Source organism: Marmota marmota, unplaced genomic scaffold (genome assembly GCF_001458135.2).
Source record: "Marmota marmota marmota unplaced genomic scaffold, marMar, whole genome shotgun sequence".
Lineage (NCBI taxonomy): Eukaryota > Metazoa > Chordata > Mammalia > Rodentia > Sciuridae > Marmota > Marmota marmota.
Genome location: NW_026000221.1, coordinates 10418382 through 10445556, shown reverse-complemented (window position 1 = coordinate 10445556; position 27175 = coordinate 10418382). Strand labels below are relative to the sequence as shown.

At 31.8% G+C, this 27175-nt stretch overlaps 1 protein-coding gene across 1 annotated transcript in view; it reads left to right on the top strand.

The window, feature by feature from the left end:
• The window catches only part of Dtwd2 (DTW domain containing 2), a 159943-nt gene extending 134749 nt beyond the window's left edge, over positions 1-25194 (top strand). Inside the window, 2 exon segments of the mRNA XM_015488608.2 lie at positions 11804-11932; positions 22040-25194. Coding sequence (XP_015344094.1) covers positions 11804-11932; positions 22040-22210 — 300 coding nt within the window. The 3' untranslated portion in view covers positions 22211-25194.
• Positions 25195-27175: the final 1981 nt, after the last annotated feature.

Below are 27175 nucleotides of genomic sequence, written 5' to 3'. Positions count from 1 at the left end.
GGAGTATTATTCAGCCATAAATAAGAATGGTATCTTGCCTTTTGCAGGAAAATGATGGAACTGGAAGACATGTTCAGTGAAATTAGCTAGACACATAAAGACAAATATTGCATGTATTCTTTTATGTGGAAACTAAAAGAAAAGAACAACAAAAAAGACAATCTGATAGTAGAAAAGGAACTCTTAGGGTCTGGAAATAGGGTCAAAGGGAGAGAGAAGAGAGAAAGTAGATGATAGGAGAAGGGAGGGAATACATAATCAAAATTCAGTATACGTTTGTATGGAAATGCCACAGTAAAACTCATTAAGTTGTCTAATGTGTTAATAATAATAGTAAAACTTCACATAGAATGTGAAATGTCTTAAAAATCTATGAATAATATGTTTGTGATCATATAACTCTAGTGTCCCATCATATCAAATCTATTCTTATTTGATAATCTAGAAAACTTTGGTATCTCCATTTTGATGGAAGAATATCCTCCCTCCCTGGGAGAATATAATGGTTATAGAAAAACTTTTTGTGTCATCTAGTTTTCTTAGGACTATACATTAAAAAATGTTCCATGTTTATTTCCTTAAGATTTTTTCTCCTTATGTGTGCTCTAAATTAAATCATAATGTTTAGTAAAGATTACTTATATTCTCAATGTAGATTTTAATAACCTCCTAAGTTTGCTTTGAGTGAGTTTTTCCAGTATACCAAAAGAAATTGATGAAAAATGTGTGTAAAAATTAGAATTTATAGAGTAAGAGAAAGCAAGTTTTAAAATATTTCTAGGAAAGAATTAGATAAGCATGACATATTTGTAATTAAACATAGTTCATATTTGGATCATAAATTCTAGCACTTTTAATATATTCCTTAGCTTAAATAGAAATGTATTTTTTTATTTAATTGAGCAAGTGTTCAAATTTCTAATTCTTGAAGGAATTTGGTACAGTTTGTTAGCCTACATTATAAACTTAATTAGTCCCCCAATAGATAAAAATTATGACTATTACTTGTTTTCCAATTTTCAATTTTCTATGTAAAATTTACTAATTATTTAAAGTAGCTGTTTATCAATTTTTAAAGTTTTAATTCAGATACAAATCCCTGAACTCTTTAAACAGACCCTTTTCCCACTTTCATTGTCATAATTCCTTCCCCAATAAAGTCACCAAAAGCCTTAAATTTAGGTATTCATGGCTGGATTTGGCATTGATAATTCATAACTATAGTTATTTGTGACTGTGATCAAAGTTTGTTAGTTTGACATATTTATTGAGTAGCAGCTACTATTTTGGGGCACTGTTCTAGATATGAGAACACAGAGTAAGAACAGTAAATAGCCACTGAGATTAGTATGTAATTACAATTACATAGAATTTAATTCCATCTACATTAATTATTTCTCTATTAGACAAGGTTAAAATTCTAATACAGGGACACAAAGCCACAGAATCTTTTCAACTATTAGCATGGCTTCTATCTTAAATAACTCTCTCCCCGATTGCTGTATTTAATTTCAGGTCATCATCATCTCTAACCTGGATTTCTGCAAACAGGATTTATATTCTGAAACTGCTATAAATAAGGCATGCTTTAAAATGCAGATTTTATTGAGGTTGGAGATTCAGGAAGAACTCTCTAGCATTTGAGAACTGAAGAATAAATAGTAATTATCCAGGCAAAATGCAGGATAAAAAAACTTGTAGACCACTACCCTTAATCTGAATGGTATGTAGTAAGGGACTGAGAAGAATGTAGTATTGATAAAATAGATGAATAATAAACCATGATTTGTTAAAAATTTTTCTATATTATCTTAGTGATAACTTTTCTTGTAATTAATTCTTTCTATAAATAATGGTGGAGGTAACACACTACTATTTTGATTAAGTATATAATAGAATTTTTATTTAAATAATTTCAAAAGATGAATGATAATCTTTACAAAAATTCAGTTTTAATTTGAAATCAGAATCCCTCTGCCACTGAATGGAAAAGAATTCCCTGTAATTTAGTAAGAATTTTTTTTTTATCTCACATACTTTTCCACATTCTTTTTACTCTCTATTGTGGTTATCAGTGTGTCAGGGTGGCAGTTCCTCAGTCACTAAAAATTAATTCATTTATCAAATTCAATATCTGGCATTTTTCATACTGGAAAGTTGATGGAACTATGCCATCTTTCAGAGGGGGGATATATTGTATGTCTTTAATGGTTAATAAAATTAAATAAAATTTAATTTAATTAATAAAATTAAATTTCACAACTTTATATTTATATTTTATAAATATAAAGCATAATTTCTTTTTCAAACATTTTCAGCTCTCAGAAAGAAGGCTTATTATATATTTGAATTCTAAAACTTTATTAACCAGTCAGCTTCTATTTATATCCCGGCACTCTGTTGTAATGAGAAGAAGATAGTATTTCATGCTCACAATGTGACTAATTGTTGTTCTTTAAATAATAATGAAATATATTTTCATGTATTTAAACTTGAATTTGTGCATACATTTTCTTCCATTTTGCTGAATGAAGGAGGGTGGAAAAAACATATAGGGGCTGGGATTGTGGCTCAGTGGTAGAGCACTTGCCTAGCATGTGTAAGGCATTGGGTTTGATTCTCAGCACTGCATATAAAATAAAATAAATAAAATAAAGGTCCATCAACAACTAAAAAAAAATGTAAAAAACCCATAAGAAGCACATGCGAGATTTAATCAGAGCCCTATTAAATGTTCAATTGACTGATGGGAACTCAAGAGAATCCAAGAATTTAAAAACCGGTAGGACTCTTAAGGATTCAGAGGGGAATATATTTATAATTTCATATGTTAGGAAAGTTAAACCCTGGAAAATAAGTAACCTATCCAAAATCACACAGCTGATTACAGACAATTATCTTCTCTTTGCATTTGATTTCAGTGTTTTGCATAGTAGAAAAAAACTTCTAATTGGAAGGCACATTTATTGAGCTAATACTTATGAGAATTTCTTTTCTTTTCTTTTTGTGCTGGGGATTGAACCCAGGGGTACTTAACCACTGAGCCACATCCCTAACCTTTTTCATATTTTCTTTAGAGACAGGGTCTCGCTAAGTTGCCTAAAGCCTCGATATGTTGTTGAGCCTGGCTTTGAACTCGCAATCCTCCTGCCTCGGCCTCCCCAGCTCCTGGGATTACAGGTGTACACCACTGCTCCCAGCTGCTTATAAGAATTTCTAAAAATGTGTTATTAGATCTGCATAAAAATACATGTTGAGTAAGAAATACTTAAAGAGTTAACATTCTTGTAGCCACTGTTCAGGTCAAGAAATAGAACATTGCTGAAATGTTATACATTCCTAAAAGGCTCCTTTTGCCACCATAAGTTATATCTATCCATCTCACTACTAGTTCTCTTATTCCCATATCCTGACCTTTATTGTAATCTTTTTTTAAAAAAATAAATTAGTGTTTTCTATTTTGTTAAGAAATTCATTCTTATCTCAAATGAATAACCTCATAACCTTTTTATGTTATATTTTAAAAGTTTCAGTTTTATATTTGTCTTTAATCTACTCACAACTGGGTTTTTTGTTTGGTATGAGCCAAGTCCAGTTTCACCCTCCCCTTTGTATGGCTGCCCAGTTGTTTCAGCACTTACTGAAAAGGTCACTGAAAAGTGTTATCTCCATCATTCATCATTTGTGCATATATGTGAAAATTTACTTCTGTGCTTTAAATGCTATTCTAACTGTACAAGTTCCATGGTATCTTAATTAGTTACTTTATAATAAGTCTAACTGGTAGGAAAAATCCTACTGTTTTTCTTCAAGGTTATCTTGATATTTTTGTACTTTTCATTAACATAATTTCAGAATCAGCTTTATAAAATTCTGCAAAAATATTTTTTGAGATTCTTATTGAGCTTCCATTAACTAGTAGAGCAAATTTCAAGACTTCTGTATAATATTGTATTTATTCCATGAATATTGTATATGTTTCCTTTTATTTATGTTTTCTATAAAAATGTTTAGTAAATAACAAACCATTGGTGTGAGTGTAGACTGGTGCAGCCATCATGGTAAGCAGTATTGAAGTTTCTCAAGAAATTAAAAATAAAATTACAAATGTCCCAGCAATCCCATTTATGGGTCATTTCCCATGTCCAAAGGAAATGAATCACCACATCATCAAGATATCTGTAGTCCCATGTTTGTTACATCATGCAAAATAATCAAGATATGGAAACAACCCAAGTGTCTGTCAGCAGACAAAGGCATAAAGAAACAGTGGTATGCACATACAATGGAATATTATTCAGCTGAGAAAAGGACACAATTTTGCCATTTGCCATAACATGAATTAGTCTGGAGGATATTATGCAAAGTAAAAGAAGACAGACACAGAAAGAAAAGTATTATGTGATCTCACAGATCTGTGGAATCTTTAAAATATTAAGTATATAGGTAGAGAATTAAATGGTTTTATTCAGGTTGGGATGGGGGAGTAGGAATTGGGGAGATGTAGGTAAGAGTAAACCAAGTGGCAGATATGTAATTCTAGAAATTCCAGAAATCTAAGATACAATATGAAGACCACAAATTGTACTGTATGTGGAATTCATGTTGAGTAGATTTTATCTGCTTTTGCCACAAAAACAAAACCAAAACAAAAAAAGAGTAGCTGAAATGATGAATATGTTCATTTGTTTCACTATAATAGCCCTTTTTACTATCTCTCTGTGTCTCATAATAGCATATTGAATACTTTAAGTGTATACAGTAAAATTTATTAGAAAAATATAGACCGTAATTATTGAGAAAGACATGAAGGCTTTTGCAATTTTACATACTTGGTTCAGTTGTAAATGAAGTCAAACTATTTGTTATCAATAAGCACAGTCTTAAAAGTTTTGATGCTTTTCATTTTATAATTTTCTTTTTTTAAAGATTATAAACCACAGTGTCTTCTCTATGTGTTCTGTGCTGTGTGTTGTTCAAAGAAACATGGCAACCTATTGCTAATCAACACTTTCTTATGTCTCTCTGCTACTTTTATTATCATAAAATCAAGCATGTTTAAATGTGTAGAGGTAGAGGAATACAAGATAATGCATTGAAAACAATGGATAGATAAGACAAACTTTTAATCAGTCATCTAAGAAATAAATTTCACGTAAAAAGTGATTTTCAAAAATGATTGTTAATTCTTAGTCTGCCTTTTATGTTTATATAGTGTTGTTTGGGGGATGTTTTAAAGAAATGATTGAAAGATATACAGTCTATTTATTTTGGTAATCATTGCAAATTGTTTTAAAGAATTTTTTAAAAATATTTTTTAGTTGTAGATGGACATAATACCTTTATTTTATTTATTTATTTTTATGTGGTTCTGAGGATCGAACCCAGTGCCTCACATGTGCCCGGAAATCACTCCACCACTGAGCCACAACCTCAGCCCAATTATTGCAAATTTTAGTGGTGCTCATACCTTGTACTTAAAGGGTAAAAGAATAAAAATCTAGGGGCTGGGGTTGTGGCTCAGTGGTAGAGCGCTTGCCTCAAATGTATGAGTACCACATACAAATAAAAAATAAAGGTCCATCAACAAAGAAAATGAAAAAATTAATAAAATTTTAAAAAATAATAAAAATCTAAATTTTTCTTTGTCTCTAAATATATCTTTAATGCAAATATTTATGCCATATATATATGTGTATATGTAAATTAATTTAAGTACACAGAACCTTGAACACGCTAATCAAGCACTCTACCATTGAACTATATCCCTAGCCCAAACTTTTGGGCTAGCCCAAACTTATTTTGTCAGTTTAAACTTAGTGTGTCTAACTTCAGAGCTCATGCTCTTAGTTGCTGTGCTTTTCTGCCTCCAAATTCATGCATGTAAATTTTGTTCAAAGTTATAGAAGAGACAGATGCTTTCAGCCAAATGAAATTGCATACACTTTAACTCAGAGTAAATTTTAAATAAAAGTTGTATTTGGCACATGAACTTCTGATGTAATTGTTTAATGTTGTATTTCACACCTAGGCTAATTTACAATTCATTTTTTCAGAAGCTGTTAATGATGCCATGACAGTTTTTGAAACTGATAGAGCTGCTAATTGTTAAATGAAGTTTCTCTTTGGGTGAAAATATTTGACTTGTAAGACATTTTAAATTGGCTATTACATTGGCATGCTGGTAGATCAAGAAGAAGATTTGAATCTAAATAAAATATAATTTTAGGTTATTATGGGAAATTCATTTATATATATATATTTGCAGTGCTGGAGATCAAGCCTAGGGCCTTGTACATGCTAGGCAAGTGCTTTACACATTGAGCTGCATTTCCACCCCTATATTTCAATATTATGAAAAAAATAAACAAGTACCCCAACTTGTTTTTTGGGGGTACTGGGGTTTGAAGTTGGTGGTGCTTTAGTGTTGAGCCACATCCCCAGCCCTCTTTTTAAATTTTTTTATTTTAAGACCAGGTCTCACTATTTGCTGAGGGCCTTGCTAAATTGCTAAGGCTAGTCTCAAACTTGTGATCCTTCTGCCTCAACCTCCTGAGTTGCTGGGATTATTGGCAAGCACCACTGTGCCCGGCTAAAACTTTTAATTCTGTGAATACAATTTTTTTTAAAGAAAAATCATACCTAGCAGAAGAAGCTGGATTATTTATTTTTTTCCTATTTATTTATTTATACTGGGATTGAACTCAGGGGTACTCAACCACTGAGCCATTCCCAGCCCTATTTTGTATTTTATTTAGAGACTGGTTCTTATTGAGTTGCTTAGTGCCTTACTTTTGCTAAGACTGGCTTTGAACTTGCATCCTCCTTCCTCAGCTTCCTGAGCTGTGGGATTGATTATAGGCATGTGCCACCATGACTAGCTTATTTATTTATTTTTTATTTGGTGGTAAAGATTGAACCTAGTGCCTCACACATGCTAGGTAAGCGCTGTACCACTGAGCCAAAACCCGAGCCCCTCTGGATTATTTAATTTCTAAAGATTATATTCAGTCCTGTGATCTTACGAATCTATGTGGATGTTTTTCCTTTGAATATATTCTCATACTGATAGTTCCTAGGGTCTTCAGATACGAGGTATATTGGAGTTTAGTGGAAGACTGTGAAGATAAAATATTATTCTTAAGAGGAAAATCCAGTAATCACGATGTTTGGCTGTCACTCAGTAAACAAAGTCTTATTTTTGTATTAGTATTTAGATTGCTGAAACTGAAGAATTTTAAGTGCTTAATGTTTAGACTCTTTAACTATATATTTGTGTTTTTAACATCAAAAGTAACATATAGTGTTCTTACTGATGTGTTAGCATGAAAAATTCTGTAGAAAAGAGCTAAATTTTAAATCAAACATATTCTACAAATACACATATACACATAAAATTTTGGACACAGCCTTTCTTATATAAACTGTTGTGAATTGTAGATTTTCAAACAAGCCTAGAAAAGTAAATAATTTAAGTGATAATCTGTTTGAGAAGTAGCACTGATATTTTCATTTTATCTACAACTGATGTCCCTTTGAACTTTATTTTTATCATATTTTCTGAGTTTCCATGTTAATTCCTAGAATTTCTACTTTTTGTAAAAACTTTGCAGGCTTTATAATAGGTCAGAGCTGGAGTAAGGCAGAGACAGGCTTTGTGGTATGTCAGAACTGGAGCAAGGCAGAGACACTGATATTTGCAAGTAACTTTTATACTTGTGTAAAAGACCCTTCCCTCCTTATCATTTTAAAAAAATGATGAAGTTCAGAAGATTCTACAGGGTATTCTTCAGGGTACCCAGCCTTGTTTTCCAATAGAAAAACTTTGTTTTTATTTGTTTACTATACTGGGATTTGCCTACAAATTTATCCACTTAAGATATTAACCTGGTGGTTTCACTCAGGCTCTTGAATAAGCCTCTGTTTCTGCTCTGACATGACAAATTTTGGAACCTTGAGCATGTTACTTCATGTCTCTCTGCTTTGGTTTCCTTTTCTATAAAGTGAAGATAATGAAGGTACCTACTTCATAGGGTCTTTATGAGAATTAAATGAAGCAATTTATTATTTATTATTTATAACTGCATGAAACCTTATACATAAATGACTAAATCTGTTTTAGATCCGTCATCTGTCTGATGCCAAAGCTGGACTTTTACCACTATTAGGTCATATAGTTGAACTAAATCAAGGGAGTGAAAAGAGTGAAATGAATTGAGGGATTGGGGCTAGAAGAAAAAGTTAAGTGCTTCTCTTTCAAGGGGCAGCTCATGAACTCAGATAATGAATCTAGCCTGGGAAAGATCATAGAAATAAGTCTGCTACAGAAAGGAGGTTTTTATATGTGTCTCTCAATGGTAAGACTTCAGGATGTTACTAAAAAGAAGTTTGTTTAAGCCTATTCTAGTCTAGAATTGTTTCAGACGGCGTGGAAAATAGGTTGATTTTCCTAGAAACCTGTAAGTAATTTGATCAAGTGATTAGAAAGTCTTAATAATTGAGACACACAATAGTTTTGAATAGTAATGAACTTGACTTAAGATAGCCTGATTATAGAGAAAAAGTGATTACCATCAGATTATTAAAATGCAGTATTATCAGGAGTTGAATTAAAATTCTAATTTAAATTTTAAGGTGTTTGTTAGTTTTGCCCAACAAAAGAATTAATTATTGTTTATAGCAATAAGTTATTTTTAAAAATCTTTAATAATATGCAAACATATTCCACAACCTGTTATTTCCTTGAATATTTGTTTTAGTCCTAAAGGTCACTACTAAACCACTGAGTATGTATGTTATTTAAACTTTTAATGGCAAAAATCACTTGTAACAAAAAGAGCTAAATGTATAAATAGGAAGGAGAAATTTGTAAAAACATTTTTAAAAAGGCACCTGAACAGCGATCATAGTCATCCATACTGTTATCTGGTATTTTTTTTGAACCTGGAGGTGCTGAACCAGTGAGCTACCTCCTCAGCCCTTTTTATTTTATATTTTAAAACAGGCTAGGGCCTTCCTAATTGCTGCAGCTAGCTTTGAACTTGCAATCCTCCTGCCTTAGTCTCCCAAAAATTTATCTAATGTAATGGAAGAGAAAAAAGGAAGGTATTATAACAACAAAAGAATTTCTAGAAATTGAACTTTTAGCTGATTCAGAGAATCAATGGAAAAGGTCTGAAGCTTAAGTTTATAAAATGAAAACTTTATTATAAGCCCACAAACTATACCAATAGAATTTGAACCAACCAGTGATTTTCCTGTTTCTCATTAAGAGTATTCAGCTTATATCATAGAGAACCAGGTTTCAAAAATAGAAAATTAGGGGCTGGGGATGTGGCTCAAGCGGTAGCACGCTCGCCTGGCATGCGTGTGGCCGGGTTCGATCCTCAGCAGCACATAAAAACAAAGATGTTGTGTCCGCCGAAAACCAACAAATAAATAAATAAATAAATATTTTTAAAAAGAGAAAATTACTGAGGCATTCTTTGAGTCAGCATGACTTCAAAACTTGCAAATATATCTACCTCTGTCTGTATTTATAAAATCTTAGGATTCATACCTACGAGATAAATTCAGCTGTCAGAATTGACACCATCACATCTAGCTATCTGATTTTATAGGTGAGGAGGAGGTAAGGGAAACTAAGAAACTAATGACATGGGTGAGATTGATTTGTTATTGTCAGGTTCGATAAAATTATCATGATTTTTCAACCAGCCCACTTTCTATGTATCCTGCTTTTGTCTATGCTAATTCTCCTCACCCCTGTTTCTTTTAAAGTAGTGCTTGAGATAGAATGCAGGGTGTGCACTCTGTCACTGAGCTACTGGGATTTGCCTAAAAGTTTATCCACTTCTTTACTCCTCTTGTTCATTTGCTAATTGAATAGAGTATGTGATGAAGATGGAATAGCACAAAAACATGAAAGGAGAAGCTATGAGACCACATTTAACATGCTATCATCTAATAACATGTATGTCATCACTATGATACAGATTAGCTATCTGGTCTTTTAGTTTTAATTCCTGGAAAGATGATTTGTGAAGGATATTCTGAAGTATTTTTTTAACTTTTTAAAATATTTATCTTTTAGTTGTAGTTCGACCCAATACCTTTATTTTATTTTTATGTGGTGCTGAGGATTGAACCCAGGGCCTTGCACCTGCTAGGTGAATGCTATACCGCTGAGCCACAACCCCAGCCCTGAAGTCTTTTAACATATGAAATTTCAAATTCTGAATTTTCTTACAATAGGAAATAAAATTACTCCCTGTAATAACAAATGTCTTTTAAAAAGTAAAATTCATTCCAGTAAGTAAAATTGACTGAATTTTGCCTGTGTCCTAATTATTTTGTGATAATAGGATGTCTATTATAAATTCATCCAAGGAAAACTTGGGGATTAAGTATTGAAAGCAGTAGTTGGCTATTCTCTGTTCATCTTTGATGAATTATTAAAACTGTTAGTAATTACAGTTAATCAACATTGTGAATATTCTTGCAGTTATTTAATCATAGGCTTTCTTTTATCACTGTATATATTTCTTAACCATTTTCATCCTTCCTTTCCCTGAATCTCCTTCACATCTTTCCATTTGGAGAAATATAAATTAATTTTAATATAATCATACTCCAAATATTATTAGTCAGCTTATAAAGTATGTATTCCAAAATCAAATATATACTCATAGTGTCCATTAAGCTGCAGCCATAGTATCCCACTCTTTCCTGTTCCCTTTCTGAAAAATAAAAGCCATAGAGAAAAATTGTTTTAAACAAAGAGCCAAACTAGAAGAATTATATTTCTCATTATGAGGGACTGCATAAGACACAGAAGAGGGAAGGAATTGAAGGATAAGATGTCATGGATTTGAAGTGATCTCATACTACGTTGAGAATACTAACAAAACGAGAGAGAACACCTGAAGAAGTAAAAATTGAAATTATCTTCTATCTGCATATCCTAACATGTGATTCTGTTTAGAATGTGGGCTAGGAATGTGACTTTATAAGATTGTTTGAATTTTATTTACTTAAAATAGGAGACAAAAATCCCAAGTGTTGACTATTGGTTTTCTGCTGATGTTTTTCATGTCTGACTCTATCTTCAGGTTTCAGATAAAATAATATATCCATGGAGAAATGTATATATAAAGTATGTATAGCATACTATTTCTTACCTAAGAGAGGATTACATATATTTGTGTGTATTTGTGTATATCTTTATACACCATCTACACAGGTATACCTATGACACTTTAAATAACACTTTATACTATACTAAGAAATAATGGGGATAAAGCATGATTTTAAAAAATTGTGAAGTAATATCATTTTAAATTCTACAGTCTGTGAGAGTTTAATTTGCTGTATATCTTTATTTATTTTATTTTAACTATTTCTAATGAGTGTGAAATGTTATTCCACTGTGTTTTTAATTTACATTAGATCATTTGAGCTCTTTTTCATATACTCGTGTACCTTTCTTATATCTGTCTTCATGAAGTGTATACTTTTTTCCCCACTGAGAGGGAGTTATTAGTCTGTATTTTGGATATGTAGGACTTTGTATATATTTTAGATGTATCATCTTTGTCAGATAAATGTGTAACCATCATCTTCCTTCTACTATTTAACAGTGAAAAGAAGAAAAGAATATTATATATGAAATAATTGATACATTCAGTTATTTCTTAAACTACTAGCAATTTTAGATGGAAAGTAATTAATATTTAAAGCACAAACGTTATAGTTTTAAATTTAAGACCAAAATTTCATTTTGTTATTTTGTTTTTGGTTTTAGGTGCAGTTAAAAACGAACATTTCCAGTCAGTATGTCATTCGGATGCAGCCAACCAATAGATGCCTTTCTACACTGGAATGTGCTGCTGTTGCTCTTTCCATCTTGGAGAAGAATAATCACATACAGGAGGTATGAGAAAAGTCATAGTTTTTGAAACTAGGAGTTCAGTTATATTTTATTTTAAAAATTTAGATGTTTAATTTGCTCAATTTGACAAATTGAATGTATCTGTGATAGGAATTTATGTACTTTTATAACCCTCTTTCCCCCTCTGGTGTTTTTCTGTGTTAGTATTCCAGATTGCATTATTTAAATATTCATACTTAACTGTGCAAACAACATTTGTAATATGCTAACTTGCATTTAAGTAGCACAACATTAAATAGCTTTTTAGCTAGATTTTTCTTTAGTATTTTCTATTTCTTTTTTTCTTAGTAGTTTGTATTCTTTTGTGTTCAACTTTTTTCTTTAATTAAAATAACTTTCTGTAGCAACATCATTATTTTTTGCATTGGTGCCTTTACTTGAAGAGATATGCTAACATCCTCTTTATCTTATTATACTTGCTTCAAGTTTAAAAATGATACTTTTTTTTAAAAAAGAAACACCTACAGAATATGAAAAGGATATAACCTATAATCATCATTCTGTTTAATTTCCATTAAAGTCTGAAATTGCACATATAAATAATAATCATCAGCAAAGAGTAATGTTTCAATGAGCTTATTAACATCTCAATATTTAGAATATGTAAGAAATTTTGCATTTATAGTAAAAGAAAAATATATGTAAGTAAAACTTAAGTTATTAGTGTTTTTAATAATTGAAATATCTTGATAATTATAACTGAAGAAAAAAAGTCAGAGGATAATGTTTATAACTCCTCCTGCTACACGCTGCCCGCCACCATACACCATGACACAGGCATGCTAAGGTACTCTTTCTCCTTCTTTATACACTATAGTTCCTACTGTAAGATTTACATCAGCTATGAAGGAAATTTCAATAATGGATAAAAGCTTGGCTCAGAGTAACTGGATTAGTTACCAAGATATTAATCCTAAAGAGAACAACAGTGTCTCAGGAGCAAGGAGTGTTAAAAAGTGCTAGAAGCATGCACTGAATTGCCTTTTTCTCTAACCGATCCTAAACTATAAAAAATGTCAAAAGTTGGAGACTTTCCTTCTTTTGAAAGAAGCAGGCTTTCATTAGTGGGCTTTTTTGGGGGTGTGCATATGTGTAAGTAGTCTTAGTTTGAGATCTAGGCAATTTTATTTTCCTTTGAGGAAAAAAAAAATTCACCAAGGACACTTGACTAGGGAGTGTTCTCAGACTTTTCTGCCTTTTCTTTAACTTTATTACCTACTTCCCAACCATCAACATAGCACTTTATATTCCCCTGCACTTATTTTTCTCTTTCGTTTATTCAACATCATCTTTTTGTACTTTGTATCCTTGTAAAAAACAAGCAAGCAAACAAACAAAAAACAACAACAAAGCCAACACACACTTTTTTAGATATCTTTACAGAAAGACGTAACCTAGTGCTACTTTTTAAAGTTGCTTTCTGTGTAATGTCTGTATTTCCCTTTTTGTCAGTGTAAAATTCTAGGCTCAGATATCAAACCAAAGTCTTGTTAAAAGTTCATATCTTTAGAAAAATAAAATATTCTTTGAATATAGACTTAAAACTTGATTTTCCCTCTCCTTCTAGGCTCCTTTTGAGCCTAGAAACAGCCTTCTATGAAGTTTCTTCTCCTTTTCCCACAGTTGAAATTGGATCTTTACTGCAATCTTAACTGGAAACTTCTTTGTTGGTAATGATGGTATTTATAGTAATAGTAGATATAGTTAAAACAAGGTTAGGATTAGGGATAGGGGTTGTATTATTGCTACAAATGCTGCTGCTGCTGTTCCCCTTCCCAGTTTTATAGGTATAATATCTGGTATTAATTAGTCTACCATTATGGCAACAAAGCCATTAGCCAAGAATATTTCACATTCTATTTTACAAATATTCTCGATTCTGATCCACAATGAGTTGTTTCAAAATTGAGAAGGAACTTTATCAAAAATTGATGTTATATATTTAGAACAACTTTCTTGATATTGTTTCAGGGTTTCTTCTTCATCAACATATCATATTTTCAACATTTTACCACTTTGACTGTTGATGTCATAAAAAGCATTCATTGATGATATAAGCCAAAAGCTGACTTTGACTCTTGCTAAGTTAGATGTGCTTTGTGATATGATATCTTAAAAGCAAAAAAAAAAAAAACAACAAAAAACACAACTTTATCATACAACTTGAAAGTTGGAAAATATCTTATGTTCTTAATATAATATCTAAGAACAACCAAAGTTTAAGATACAGAATGTGGATAATTTTTTTGATCTCTTCAGTTTTTGTTACTATCTGTGGATTAAATTTAACATAAAATCCCACAGTAAACCAAGGTTCTGGAGCCCTCATTTTGCTTACTTTGGTCTCTAAGAGTAATTGTACTATATGGCCAGGAGCAGAAAAACAAGGTTTGACAATCACCTGTGATTTTGTGGGGGTTGATAATATGGTTGGTGTCAGCATGAGCAGAAGAGATGTACAAGGAAAGATTTCAAGTTGCTTATTATTACAGATGGCAAAAATTGACCCCCAGTTTATAGTAAAAGCCACTTTATTAGGTGGAGGAACTCTAAGTCCAGCTCTTAAAATCAATTTCAGTAAAAAATTAGCCTGTCTGTTCTAAATGTAGGTGCAGAAAAAATTATAGTCTGCTCTGAACACCTGGAGAGGAAAGCTATGAAATACATTTTTTAACATGTAAATTTTTCTTTACATTGTAAGTTATAAGGGAGAAATAAATTCAAACAATAGTATTACAATTACATTTTACTGTACTCAATAGATAAAAAGTGTTGAACATGCCCAATATTGGCATTTATGGAACAACAGAATCTTTCATACATTGCAGGGAGTTGTATGCAGTGGAATCAACAGCTATGTGGCAATTTCTTGTGAAGTTAAGCACATACCTACTCTGCAAGTCAGCAATTCTATTCACAGATACAGTACTAAGAGAAATGATAGCTTTTAATCACAAATTTTTATAAAACTTTTCATAGTTTGTATAATAGATAGAGTGGAGACAATGCAGATATCTAAACAGCAGAATAGACAGACACACAACTTTATCATATAAAATACTGAAAAATAGAACAATGCTGTTAAATCTGAAAAACACTGTATTGGAGATAAAAAGCTAGATTCACAAAAGCACAAATTGCATGATTTCATTTATATGAACCTTTAAAATCAGTCATACTAATCTAAGAAGATAGAAATTTGTATAGTGCATGCTTCTCCAGGAGTGTGAGAATTGAGTGAGGGCCAGAGGGAACTTTCTAAGGTGATGGAGTTGATTTTTATCTTGATTACAATGTGTATTTCAGGAGTTATACTTTTGTCAAAACACAGAAATTCTACTTTAGATATGCTTGTTTTGACAGTTGTCCCCAAATACCTGTGGGGTATTGGTTTCAGGACCCCAAGGATATTTGCATATGTCCTACACATATCCTCCCATATACTCTACATATGAAATACATTTTTGCTCAATAACTTTTAATTAGGGACATTTTAATAAAACCTTAAGATGATGGGAAAGAGTGATAAATTTTCATGGTTTTATTCTGTTGCCATAGGACCCCTCAAAATTAAGAACTCAGTATGGAATAGCTTTGTTAGTCTTTTGATTCTTCTTCCTTTATTCTAAAGCAGTTTTTGAGCATGTAGAAGTAGCATAACTTGAAAACATAGCTCCCAAAAGTAGCTTGACATGGGCTTTAAAGTAGGTTTGATTTAAAACTTCATCACTTAGTATTACCACTTTAGTGAGCAGTTCACTTAATCTTTGTGCTTGTTTCCTACCTATAATGTGTATGTTTGTGTGTGTGTATGTTTACATCACAGTACTTTGAGAACTGAGTGACATAATGTTTGTTAATTGCCACAGTTGTCAACATAGGCAGTCAAGAGTTAAACCTTTTACCCTTTCTTGTCCCTCTGAATCTTACCTGTAGATTGATAAAAGAAATTTCAAACTAAAATTTGGTGTATTTTATTCATCTGCTGTATTACTTACCTGGGCTTAGGGGATTGTGCTTAGTGATTTTTTTTTTCATTGCAGGATTTCTTTTACTTATTAATTTTTACCTTCTGAACTTTCAAAAGGAAATGTGAAAAAAGCTTTGAAGCTGGTGATAATGGTCCCTTAAAAATAGACTCTGCATATATAGGCAAAAAGATTTATAAAGCAATGGTTTCCCCAAATAAACATTTAGAAATTAAATTATTTTTAAGTGGAGGATTTTCTTTGTTCCTCTAAATCAGTCAGACTCTTATACTTTCATATTGCCTCAGATATGATGATCTTTTTTATATAAAAATGTTATCATTTATTATCAGTATGCACAATGCTTTGTATCATCTCAGTACTATGATAAAAGCCTTGTGAGATGGATATTATTTTTTCATTTTAGAGATGAAAAAAATGAGACAGAGGTTATATAACTTAAAATACATACCTAGTGATAGTGATCAGTCTAGGTTAGACTGCAGTGACTTAAAATGGCATCATTGACAACAGCCTATTTGATGCTTTTTATCCAGTGGTGTTGACTATAGGACCTCTGCTCATTGCAGTCAGTGGGGAACATGGATTGATGGAGAAAATATCTAGATACATCATTCCATTTTCATCAAGGAAGATGCAGGAAACGTGGTGAATCCTACACCACTTTTAACACTTCTGGCCAGAGGTGACACACATTACTTTTGTTCACATTTCATTAGGCCATGCCTAACTTCTAAAGGGTGATTAATGCAATCTGATCATTTACCAGTAAGGACGACTGGCATATTTGTTAGTAACCCAGGTGACTATTACCTAGAAGGAGGGGGGCGTATTCTAGATCTAGCTCCAAAATTCATTCCCTTAATTACCTTAGTTGGATGAAATCTTATATTTAAGATGGAAAAGTTCCAGGCTCTTGACTAAAAGAACATTAGTATTCTCCTATACATGAAGAATGTAATAAATGTCTTAAAATACCAATAGAGTCTTCAGTTTTCTCAATCTGTATGTAGTCCAGTTATGTTTCCTATGTATTGTAAGATATTTCACAATTTAATCTGTCCACTGTGCTCACTCTGTAAAGTAATATATACTTCCCCATTTCCTCTCCTGCTTTATTTTTAAAAATTATGAGAATATACCTGAGGGACTTTCAACAATTATATTTTGTAAAGCTTTTGCAAAATATTAATTGTTTTTTCCGTTGGTGTACATTAATTAGGAATTATGTTTGACTGCATGTAAACAGAGTCTTTATTGCAGCAGTTAAATTCAATGGGGTTTCATACTGCTTAAGGGAATTATACATCAACAAGACATAACAATTGTAAATATTTATGCCCCAAATAATGGAAGATATACTTATATCAAACAAACCCTTCTCAATATTAAGAATCAAATAAACTACAACACGATAATACTGGGTGACTTTAACAGGCTCATCAAACAAAGACGAAATGAAGAAGCTATAGAACTAAAAAGTATAATTAATAATTTAGACTTAACAGACATATATAGAATATTTCATCCATGAATGACTGAATAAACTTTCTTATCAGTAACACAGATCTTTCTCTAAGGTAGACCATATATTAGGCCACAAAGCAACTCAGCAAATACAAAAAAAAAAAAAAGAGAGAGAGAGAGAGAGAGAGAGATAATACCTTTCATTCTATCTGGTCAAAATGGAATGAAATTAAAAATCAATGATAAATTAAAAAATAGAAGCTACTCTAACACCTGGAGACCAAATAATACACTATTAAAAGACCAATGGATAGCAGAAATAGGGATGAATTTAAAAAAAATACTTGGAGGTAAATATTAACAGCAATACAACTTGTGAAAATCTCTGAGATTTTGAAGGCGGTTCTGAGAAGAAAGTTCATTGCATTGAGCTCATTCATTAAAATAATAGAAAGCCGCCAAATAACCTAACATTACATCTAAAAGCCCTAGGAGAAGAAAAACAAATCAACATCAAAAGCAGAAGACAGAAAAATAGTTAAAACCAGAGCCTAAATTGATGAAATTGAAACAAACAATCAAAAGATCAATGAGACAAAAAGTTGGTTCTTTGAAATAAATAAATTCATAAATCCCTAGCCACGCTAACAAAGAGAAAGAGAGAAAACTCAAATTACAAAAATTTGCAATGAAAAAGGAAATATCACAATGGACACTACTGAAATCCAATAATAATGAGAAGCTATTTTGAAAATTTATACTCCAGTAGAATAGAAAATCTTGAAGACATAAACAAATATCTAGAGGCATAGGACCTACCGAAATGGAATCAGGAAGGCATAGAAAATTTAAACAAATCAATTTCAAGAATGAAATAGAAGATGCTATCAAAAGCCTATCAATAAAGGAAATCCCAGGATTAGATGGATTCTATAAGACCTTCAAAGAAGAACTAATACAAATCCTCCTCAAATTATTCCATGAAAGAGAAAAGGGGGAGAACCCTTTCAAACTCATTCTATGAAGCTAGTATCACCCTGATATGAAAACCAGACAAAGACACATCAAAGAAAGAAAACTTCAGACCAATATCCCTGATGAACATACATGCAAAAATTCTTAATAAAATACTGGCAAATTGCATACAAAAACATTAAAAACAGTGCACCGCGATCAAGTGGAGTCCATCCCAGGGATGCAAGGCTGGTTCAACATACAGAAATCAATAAATGTAATTCGTCACATCAATAGACTTAAGGTCAAGATTCACATGATTATCTCAACAGATGCAGAAAAAGCATTTGACAAAATACAGCATCCATTCATGAGCAAAACACTAGAAAAACTAGTGATAGTCGGAACTTATCTCAACATTATAACAGTTTTATATGCTAAACTCAAGGCCAACATCATTCTAAATGGAGAAAAATTGAAAGCATTCCCTCTAAAAGCTGGAATAAGACAGGGATGCCCTCTTTCACCACTTCTATGCAACATAGTCCTTGAAATTCTAGCCAGAACAATTATAAGAAATTAAAGGATACAAATAGGAAAAGAAGAGCTCAAACTATTACTATTTGCCAGTGACATGATTATATATTTAGAAGATCCAAAAACTTTCACTAGAAAACTTCTAGAACTCATAAATGAATTCAGCAAAGTAACAGGATATAAAATTAACACTTATAAATCAATTGCATTCCTATACATCAGTGATGAATCAACTGAAAGAGAAATTAGGAAAACTATACCATTCATAATAGCCTCAAAAAATAAAATATTTGGGAATCAATCTAACAGAAGAGGTAAAAGACCTCTACAATGAAAACTACAGAACTCTAAAGAGAGAAATTGAAGAATACCTTAGAATATGGAAATATCTATGTTCTTTCATAGGCAGAATTAATACTGTCAAAATGTCCATACTACCAAAAGCAGTATATAGATTTAATGCAGTTCCTATTAAGGTTCTGATGACTTTCTTCATAGAAATAGAAAAAGCAAGTCTTGAAATTCATTTGGAAATATTAGAGGTACAGAATAGCCAAAGAAATCCTCAGCAAGAAAAGTGCTATAGCAGGCATCACAATATCAGACCTTAAACTATAATACAGAGCTGTATTAACAAAAACATCATGGTACTGGCACCAAAACAGACATGAAGACCAGTGGAATAAAAGACACGGAGACAAACCCACATATATACAGTTATCTCATACTAGACAAAGGCACCATGAACATACACTGGAGAAAAGATAGCCTCTTCAACAAATGGTGCTGGAAAAACTGGAAATCCATATGTAACAAAATGAAATTAGATCCCTATCTCTCACCCTGCACAAAAATCTACTCAACGTGGACCTAGGCATTAGACAAGAGATCCTGCTCCTGCACTTACTAGAAGAAAATGTAGATCTAATTTTTCATCATGTTGGCTTAGGAACTGACTTCCTCAACAAAACTCCTAAAGTGTAAGAAGTAAATCAAGAATCAATAACTTGAAATGTGATGGTATGGGATAGTATCAAACTAAATAGATTCTTCATAGCAGAGGAAACAATCAATAACATGAAGAGAGAGCCTACAGAATGGGAGAAAATCTTTACCACCAGCACCTCAGAGCATTAATCTCCAGGATATACAAAGAACTTAAAAAATGTAACACACACACACACACACACACACAAATCCAGTCAATAAATGGACAAAGGAACTGAATAAGTACTTCACAGAAGAAATATGAATGGTCAACAAATATATGAAATGAAAAAGTGTTCAACATCTCTAGCAATTAGAGAAATTCAAATTAAAACTACACTGAGATTTTATCTCACTCCAGTCAGAAAGACAATTATCAAGAATACAAGTAACAATTTTGTGGAGGCTGTGGGGGAAACAGTTTAACTCATATGTTGCTGGTGGGAATGCAGATGGTGCAACTACTCTGGAAAGCAGTACGGAGATTCCTCAGAAAACTTGGAAAGGAACCACCATTTGACCCAGTTATATACCATTTGGTATATACAAAAAGGACTTAAAATCAGCGTACTCCAGTGACACAGCCACATCAATATTTATAGCAGTTTAATTCACAATAGCAAAACTTTGGAACCAACCTAGGTTCCCTTCAACAGGTGAATGGATAAAGAAAATGTGGTATATATACACAATGGAATATTACTCAGCCATAAAGAAGAATAAATTTTGATATTTACCAGTAAGTTGATGGAACTGGAGATTATCATGCTAAGTGAAATAAGCCAATCCCAATGGGTAGAGTTAGAGAAGATAATGCTAAGTAAAGTTAGCCAATCCCGAATAACCCAATGCCAAATGTTTTCTTGGATATAAGGAGGCTGATTCATAGTGGGATAGGGAAAGAGGGAGCATGGGAGGAATAGATGAATTCTAGATAGGGCAGAGAGGTTGGAGGGGAAAGGATGTTGCATGGGGTTAGAAATGATGGTGGAACATGATGATCATTATCATCCAAAGTACATGTATGAAGACACAAATTGGTGTGAATATACTTTGTATACAACCAGAGATATGAAAAATTGTACTCTATATATGTAATAAGAATTGTAGGGCTGAGGTTGTGACTCAGTGGCAGAGCGCTTGCCTCGCACATGTGAGGCACTGGGTTTGATATTCAGCACCACATAAAAGATAAATAAACAAAATAAAGATATTCTGTCCATGTATAACTAAAAAAATATTAAAAAAGAATTGTAGTGCATTCTGTTGTCATATATAAATTTTAAAAAGAGAGAGAGAGAAAAGAAAAATAAGCCAATTTCAAAAAAAACAAGGCTGAATGTTCTCTCCAATGTGTGGATGATAATATACAATAAGAGGGGACAAGGGAAGAATAGAAGTTCATTGGATTAGACAAGAGAAATGAAGTTTAAACTATGTTTTATTCAAACATAGTAAAAAAATTGTTGCTATTACTATTTACATAGTAAAAAAAAATTTTGCTATTACTATTTAAAAGGTTTAAGGCAGGAGTTTCAAGACCAAGAAAACAATCCAATACAAAATGTATTTAAAACCCTGACATAGTGTTTTTAAAAGTTCTTTTTAAATTTAAATAACTTTCAGTAGAGTGTGTACTATAGTTATATTACAACCCCTTCCTTCACTGTTAGCTTCTAAATCCACTCAGTTTATGTGTTTATATTACATGCTAGGCCCTATAGGGTAATTTAGACAGATACACACGTGTAGTTAGGATGATTTCATATGCATTAAAGCCCAGGTATCTAATTTGTATGTAGTCCTAGACTCTGGGGAGAGAAGAAGTAAACCACTTAACCTCCTGCTGTCACCCTTTAATTGTCATTGTCAGTAAGTTTGCATTTCTTTGTTACTGAAACTGACTTAACTAATTCAATGTACTTATCTTTGTATCTAAAAGTTTCTTTTAGTCTGCTTTTTATAGATTAAATTAGTATTAGAGCAACAATTTTTTTACTATGTTTGAATAAAACATAGTTTAAACTTAGTTTAAACTTTGTTTTCCATATAGAAATATGGGCAATATTCCCTCTGTTTTTGAAAGAAAAAAGTAGGGTATCACGATTTGTCACAGATAAATTTTCAGTGTCTTTTTTTTTTCTTCCCTTAACAGACTTTGCTTCGTCCTCTTCAAGCTTTATGCTCTTTCCAACTTCAGCATGGTGCTCAAATTCGCCTCAGCAAGGAATATCTTCTGAAAAATGGATTATATCCCAAGCCAATGCCAAGGAACAAACGCAAACTCAGGAAAATGGAACTGTTAATGAATAGTGTTAAAATTTAGTACAAATTGTTCTTATGGTGCTAGATTACCTGACTTTACCAGGCAATACCATGTTATGTTTTGATACAATTTAGGCCTGTGTGTTTCTAACTGTAAAGAATGAAGATTGCTATTAATCTTGTTGGAAAGAAGGAAGTAAAGCAAATAGCCATAAAAACAACATAAAAAAAATTTCACTGACTCTGAAAAGCAAAATTTCATACTGTATTTGTTTAAAAAAATGTGCCTCTACTACATTTTTTAAATCCAAATTTAAAATATGACTAGTTATAGAACTAGGCTTCGAAGTCCTCATTTTTAAAGTGGAAGAAATTGTGCCTAATTGAAACAGTATTGTTCCATTAATATTTCTGGGTAACTAGGTGTAGGCCAATAATGGAGTGCATCCTGTACAAGGCAAAAGAAAGTAATTATAATCAAGTAGTTTAAATCAAATTTTTATTTCACGAAAGAGTATAAAACAATAAAAAAACTTTATTCTATAGAAACTAAACCTCAACTCAGCCAACGTGATTTAAGTATTCTGAAAATTGCCTGAATTTTTAAAGAGATGCATGTTATTTTGAAATAGCATGTATTCTCATTTGTTATTCTGGATAAATTTAGATTTATTAGTATTCATTGAACAGGTTTATTGACTAACTGATAAACTAGGTTTTACTAAGTTCCCATATAGAAATAACTGAAGTAGAATATTACACAACCATTATTTTAAGAACACATATCTGTAAGTAAGGTTATTTAAAACTGTTTTAATGAGTGAAACTTTCTATTTGAGACATCAAATTGCTCCCCCCGCCCCAGGGAAATATTTTCTGAGATTTTTGAATAGCATTAAGAGAAATATATACAATGTTTATTTACATCCACCTTAAATCTACTACAGTTAGATTGACATTTTAGCAAAAATAAGGGACTTGGTTTTGGTCTCTATTTATGACTTCTAGAGTTCCCTTTAATCCTGAGTTAAGTTGGAAGGAAAAACTAAACATACAATTTAAGGAAAGCTTGATAAAGATGTGTGTGTGCATAAAATGAGTATATATCATAGAATTAGTACATACAGTTTTCATGCTCATTTACTTGCTTATCGTTGACCTAGATTAGATCCTTACTAGAAGCTATAAGACTGGTCACAATTAGAATTATAATTAATGTTTGGGGAAATGATGCAGAAAATACTTTAAAACAATGAATGAAAGTTAGATTCCTATTTTTCATTGTTGGCTTATTTTTGGATTTAAGAAACAGATTAGCTCATTTACCTAAAATACCTAATTTAAATTAGGTATTAACATTAATACCTAATTAGCATTATTTGGTATTAAAGAAGAAATAATAATGTGTAATTGTTTCTTAACAACTGGGTTAAAATAATCTTGCAGTAAATTTTTATGTTAAAATTAAACTTCACAAATTACCTTTAGTGTTATTACTGATTTAAAAAAAACTCCTACATAAGATACCATTTATATTTTCAAAACTTCAATTTATGTTGACTTTTAAAAATATACTTTTATCTTTTAAATGCATTTGAGAGTATTTTTTGAGCACTTGAAAAGCATAAATTTCACTGTTTGGGAAATGTATAAATGTTTTTTTCAAGAAAGTTTATGTAGTTTTCCAAATTATTTACTGATTTCTTAATTGATTTTAATTATTTTTTACAATTATTTTTATTGACATGTTAACATGGTAATTCCATTTAATCTAATAATAAGGTGATTCCATTTGATCTTCTTTGGCATGCCATCTTTCTCTTAAGTCACCTGTTCTTATGAAGCTTTTTAAACGTTATTAATTTTATCAGTTTTTTTTTTTTTTATACCGAGGATTGAACTCAGGGGTATTTGACCACTGAGCCACATCCCAGCCCTATTTTGTATTTTATTTAGAGACAGGATCTCACTGAGTTGCTTAGGGCCTCCCTAAGTTGCTGAGGCTGGCTTTGAACCCATGATCCTCAGCCTCCCGAGCCACTGGTATTACAGGTGTGTGCCACCAGACCTGGCTAATTTTATTGTTTTTAATTACTAAAAATTCTCAAAGTATGTAGAATTGTGTGCATATTTTAACTACAAATTTAATTTGGCTTTTAAAAATTGTTACATTTTTGTTGTATTAGTTGGTCTTTGAATCCACATGCTTTATGTTTACTGGAGTTTCCCAAATTAGTTTCATGTTTTTGGATTTGTTGCTGATAGCTGGCTTTATGTGTACACTTTAACTGCACTCTGATATAGTATAGATTATTTTGTGAGTTGTGATTTGAATCATGTTAACTCAGAGAATAGTATTTCCTCATGCACAAGATGACTATGCTCTTAACCCATTTATGATAGGTTTAAAATCACTATGTGTACTGAGGGATGTTTTTGAGAGGTTCTCACACATGTAAGGGTTGAAAACTAGAGTATACAAACTAAATCTCAGTATGTGGCAATTTTCTATACCTAGAGTTGTGATCAATTGTATGTGGAATTCGGTAGTTATATTAGGAAAAATTCTCCTCCTGAACTTTAAGATTCCAAACACAGCTTTCCTTGAATAAGACTGCTCATATTTTAGGTTTTGTTTTGAAGATTTTAGAAGAAACACACGCCTTACTAACATTGTTTGTTAATTATATAGAAAAGTACTTAACTTCCTGTTTCTTTATCAGATTTTCTATCTTATGGATAAATTTTTGACCGTTGGATATATTTGTTTATTAGTATAGAAGTAAATTTTATTGATATTACAGTCAAAGATTGGATCAGAGTAGTAAACTCAAAAGTTTCTTGTTTTTTTCCTTTTTAATTTGTTCTGGGAATTGAACCCAGGGCATTCTATGTGCTGGGAAAATGCTCAACCAGCAAGCTAAATTCCCAGCCCAGTGAATTAAAAACTTTCATATAACTGTAGTTTATTATGCAGATTTACTTCTTTAAAACAGGTATGAATGGATATTTTTATAAATAAATAATACTATGTTTTAGATGTAATGAGACTTTGCATTTAATTGTATCCTATAAGTAGGCTTTTACAAAAAGAATGAATAGTAAGTTCTTAATTCACCCAATCTAAATTTGGATTTCCTGGATTGGTTCAAAGCATATTTTCTCTCTTTTTTCTTCATACTTTGTTTCCTAGAATCCTCTTTCCTCTTTCTCTCTCATCACCCTCATTGTTTCTTTTCCCACTAAACTTATCATGTATGTTAGGTCTTTTTGTTTTTATAAATTATTCATGTACCTTGAATAAGTATTTTTCTTTGCTAAAGGTCCTAAGGAGGTCTGAATAGATTATAACTTTGTATTTAAAATTTATGTAGGAATCACAGAATACTCCATGACTTTTTATGCCACACTGATTATTTCCTTCCTGTCTTAATCGATTCTGCTCTAATAGAATACCAAACTGAGTAGTTTATAAACTACAGGTGTGTCTTTCTCACAGTTTTGAAGCCTGAGAAGTACAAGATCAATATGCCAGCAGATTCAGTGTCTGGAGAAGTCTCACTTTCTGGTTCAGAGATGTTGCCTTCTGCTGCATCCTCACCTGGTGGTGGGGGAGAGCTCACTCTTTAAAGTCTCTTTTACACTTATACTAATCATGAAGGCTTACTCTTATTACCAAATCATCTCCCAAAGGTCCCATTCCTAATACGATTATCTTTTTTTTTTTTAAATATATTTCTTAATATTTATTTTTTAGTTTTAGATGGACACAATATCTTCATTTTATTTGTATGTGGTGCTAAGAATCGAACCCAGTGCCTCACGCATGCCAGGCGAGCGCGCTATCACTTGAGCCACATCCCCAGCCCTAATACGATTATCTTTGGGGGTTAAAGTTTCAGGCTGTAAATTTTGGGGGAACACAAATATTCAAACCATAGCATCTTTCTTACTGTTTTAAAAAAGCATTGGTACCCCTCTCCTAGGACTCTTCCCCATTCTGGAGCTCACTTTTCCTCCTCTCTTCTTTCCCTCCTTCCCTCCCTTCCTTCTAGTCTAATAAATCCTGTTACTTTGCTCTCAAAAAAATTGTTTTGAGAAATAAACAATTATTTGTTAATTTTTCAGTTTTTAACAATTATTCACTTGAACTAAGAACATAGTTATTTTTTTTTAAAAAATTTAATTTAAGATTTTGTATAAAACTGAAGTAGATACCCTTTGATATGAATATACTTTGATAAGATAACATTTTGAATAAGAAATTATACTGTTTTTCTTCTTTAGAGGTATATTAAGGAATTAAAACAGTTTTTAAAAAGTATATCTGTGTAAGGATTATTTTCTTCATAAGTATATTTTTCATTGATTTTGCATGCTAATAGCAGTTACCCATTTTTACTTTCAAGTTTATTATTTAAAGGGGGGAAAACTCTTTCTTTTTATGTGTGTGTGTGTATGTGTATGTAATGTCATCTTATGGGAAACATGAGTTGATATGAAAAATGATAGTGATTTCCAATATGGTCATCAAATTTTATAAGCATATTTGTTTACTATTTTGGTTTTATTAAGAGTTTTACTTCTAAAATTGCTTCTTCCTTAGTAAAATATATGAAGAAACATTTAAAATTATATATTAAAAACCTCAATTTGGGGTCTAAAATATAAATATCCTGTATTCCAGTTTTTATAATATTATGGTTTAGATGTGAGGTGTCCCCCAAAGGCTCATGTGTGAGACAGTACAAAATTTAGAGGAGAAACGATTGGGTTATGAGAGTTTTTTTTTAAATTTTTTTATTGTTGGTTGTTCAAAATATTACATAGTTCTTAATATATCATATTTCACACTTTGATTCAAGTGGGTTATGTACTCCCATTTTTATCCCGTATACAAATTGCAGAATCACATCAGTTACACATCCATTGATTTACATATTGCCATACTAGTGTCTGTTGTATTCTGCTGCCTTTCCTATCCTCTGCTATCCCCCCTCCCCTCCCCTCCCCTCCCCTCCCCTCT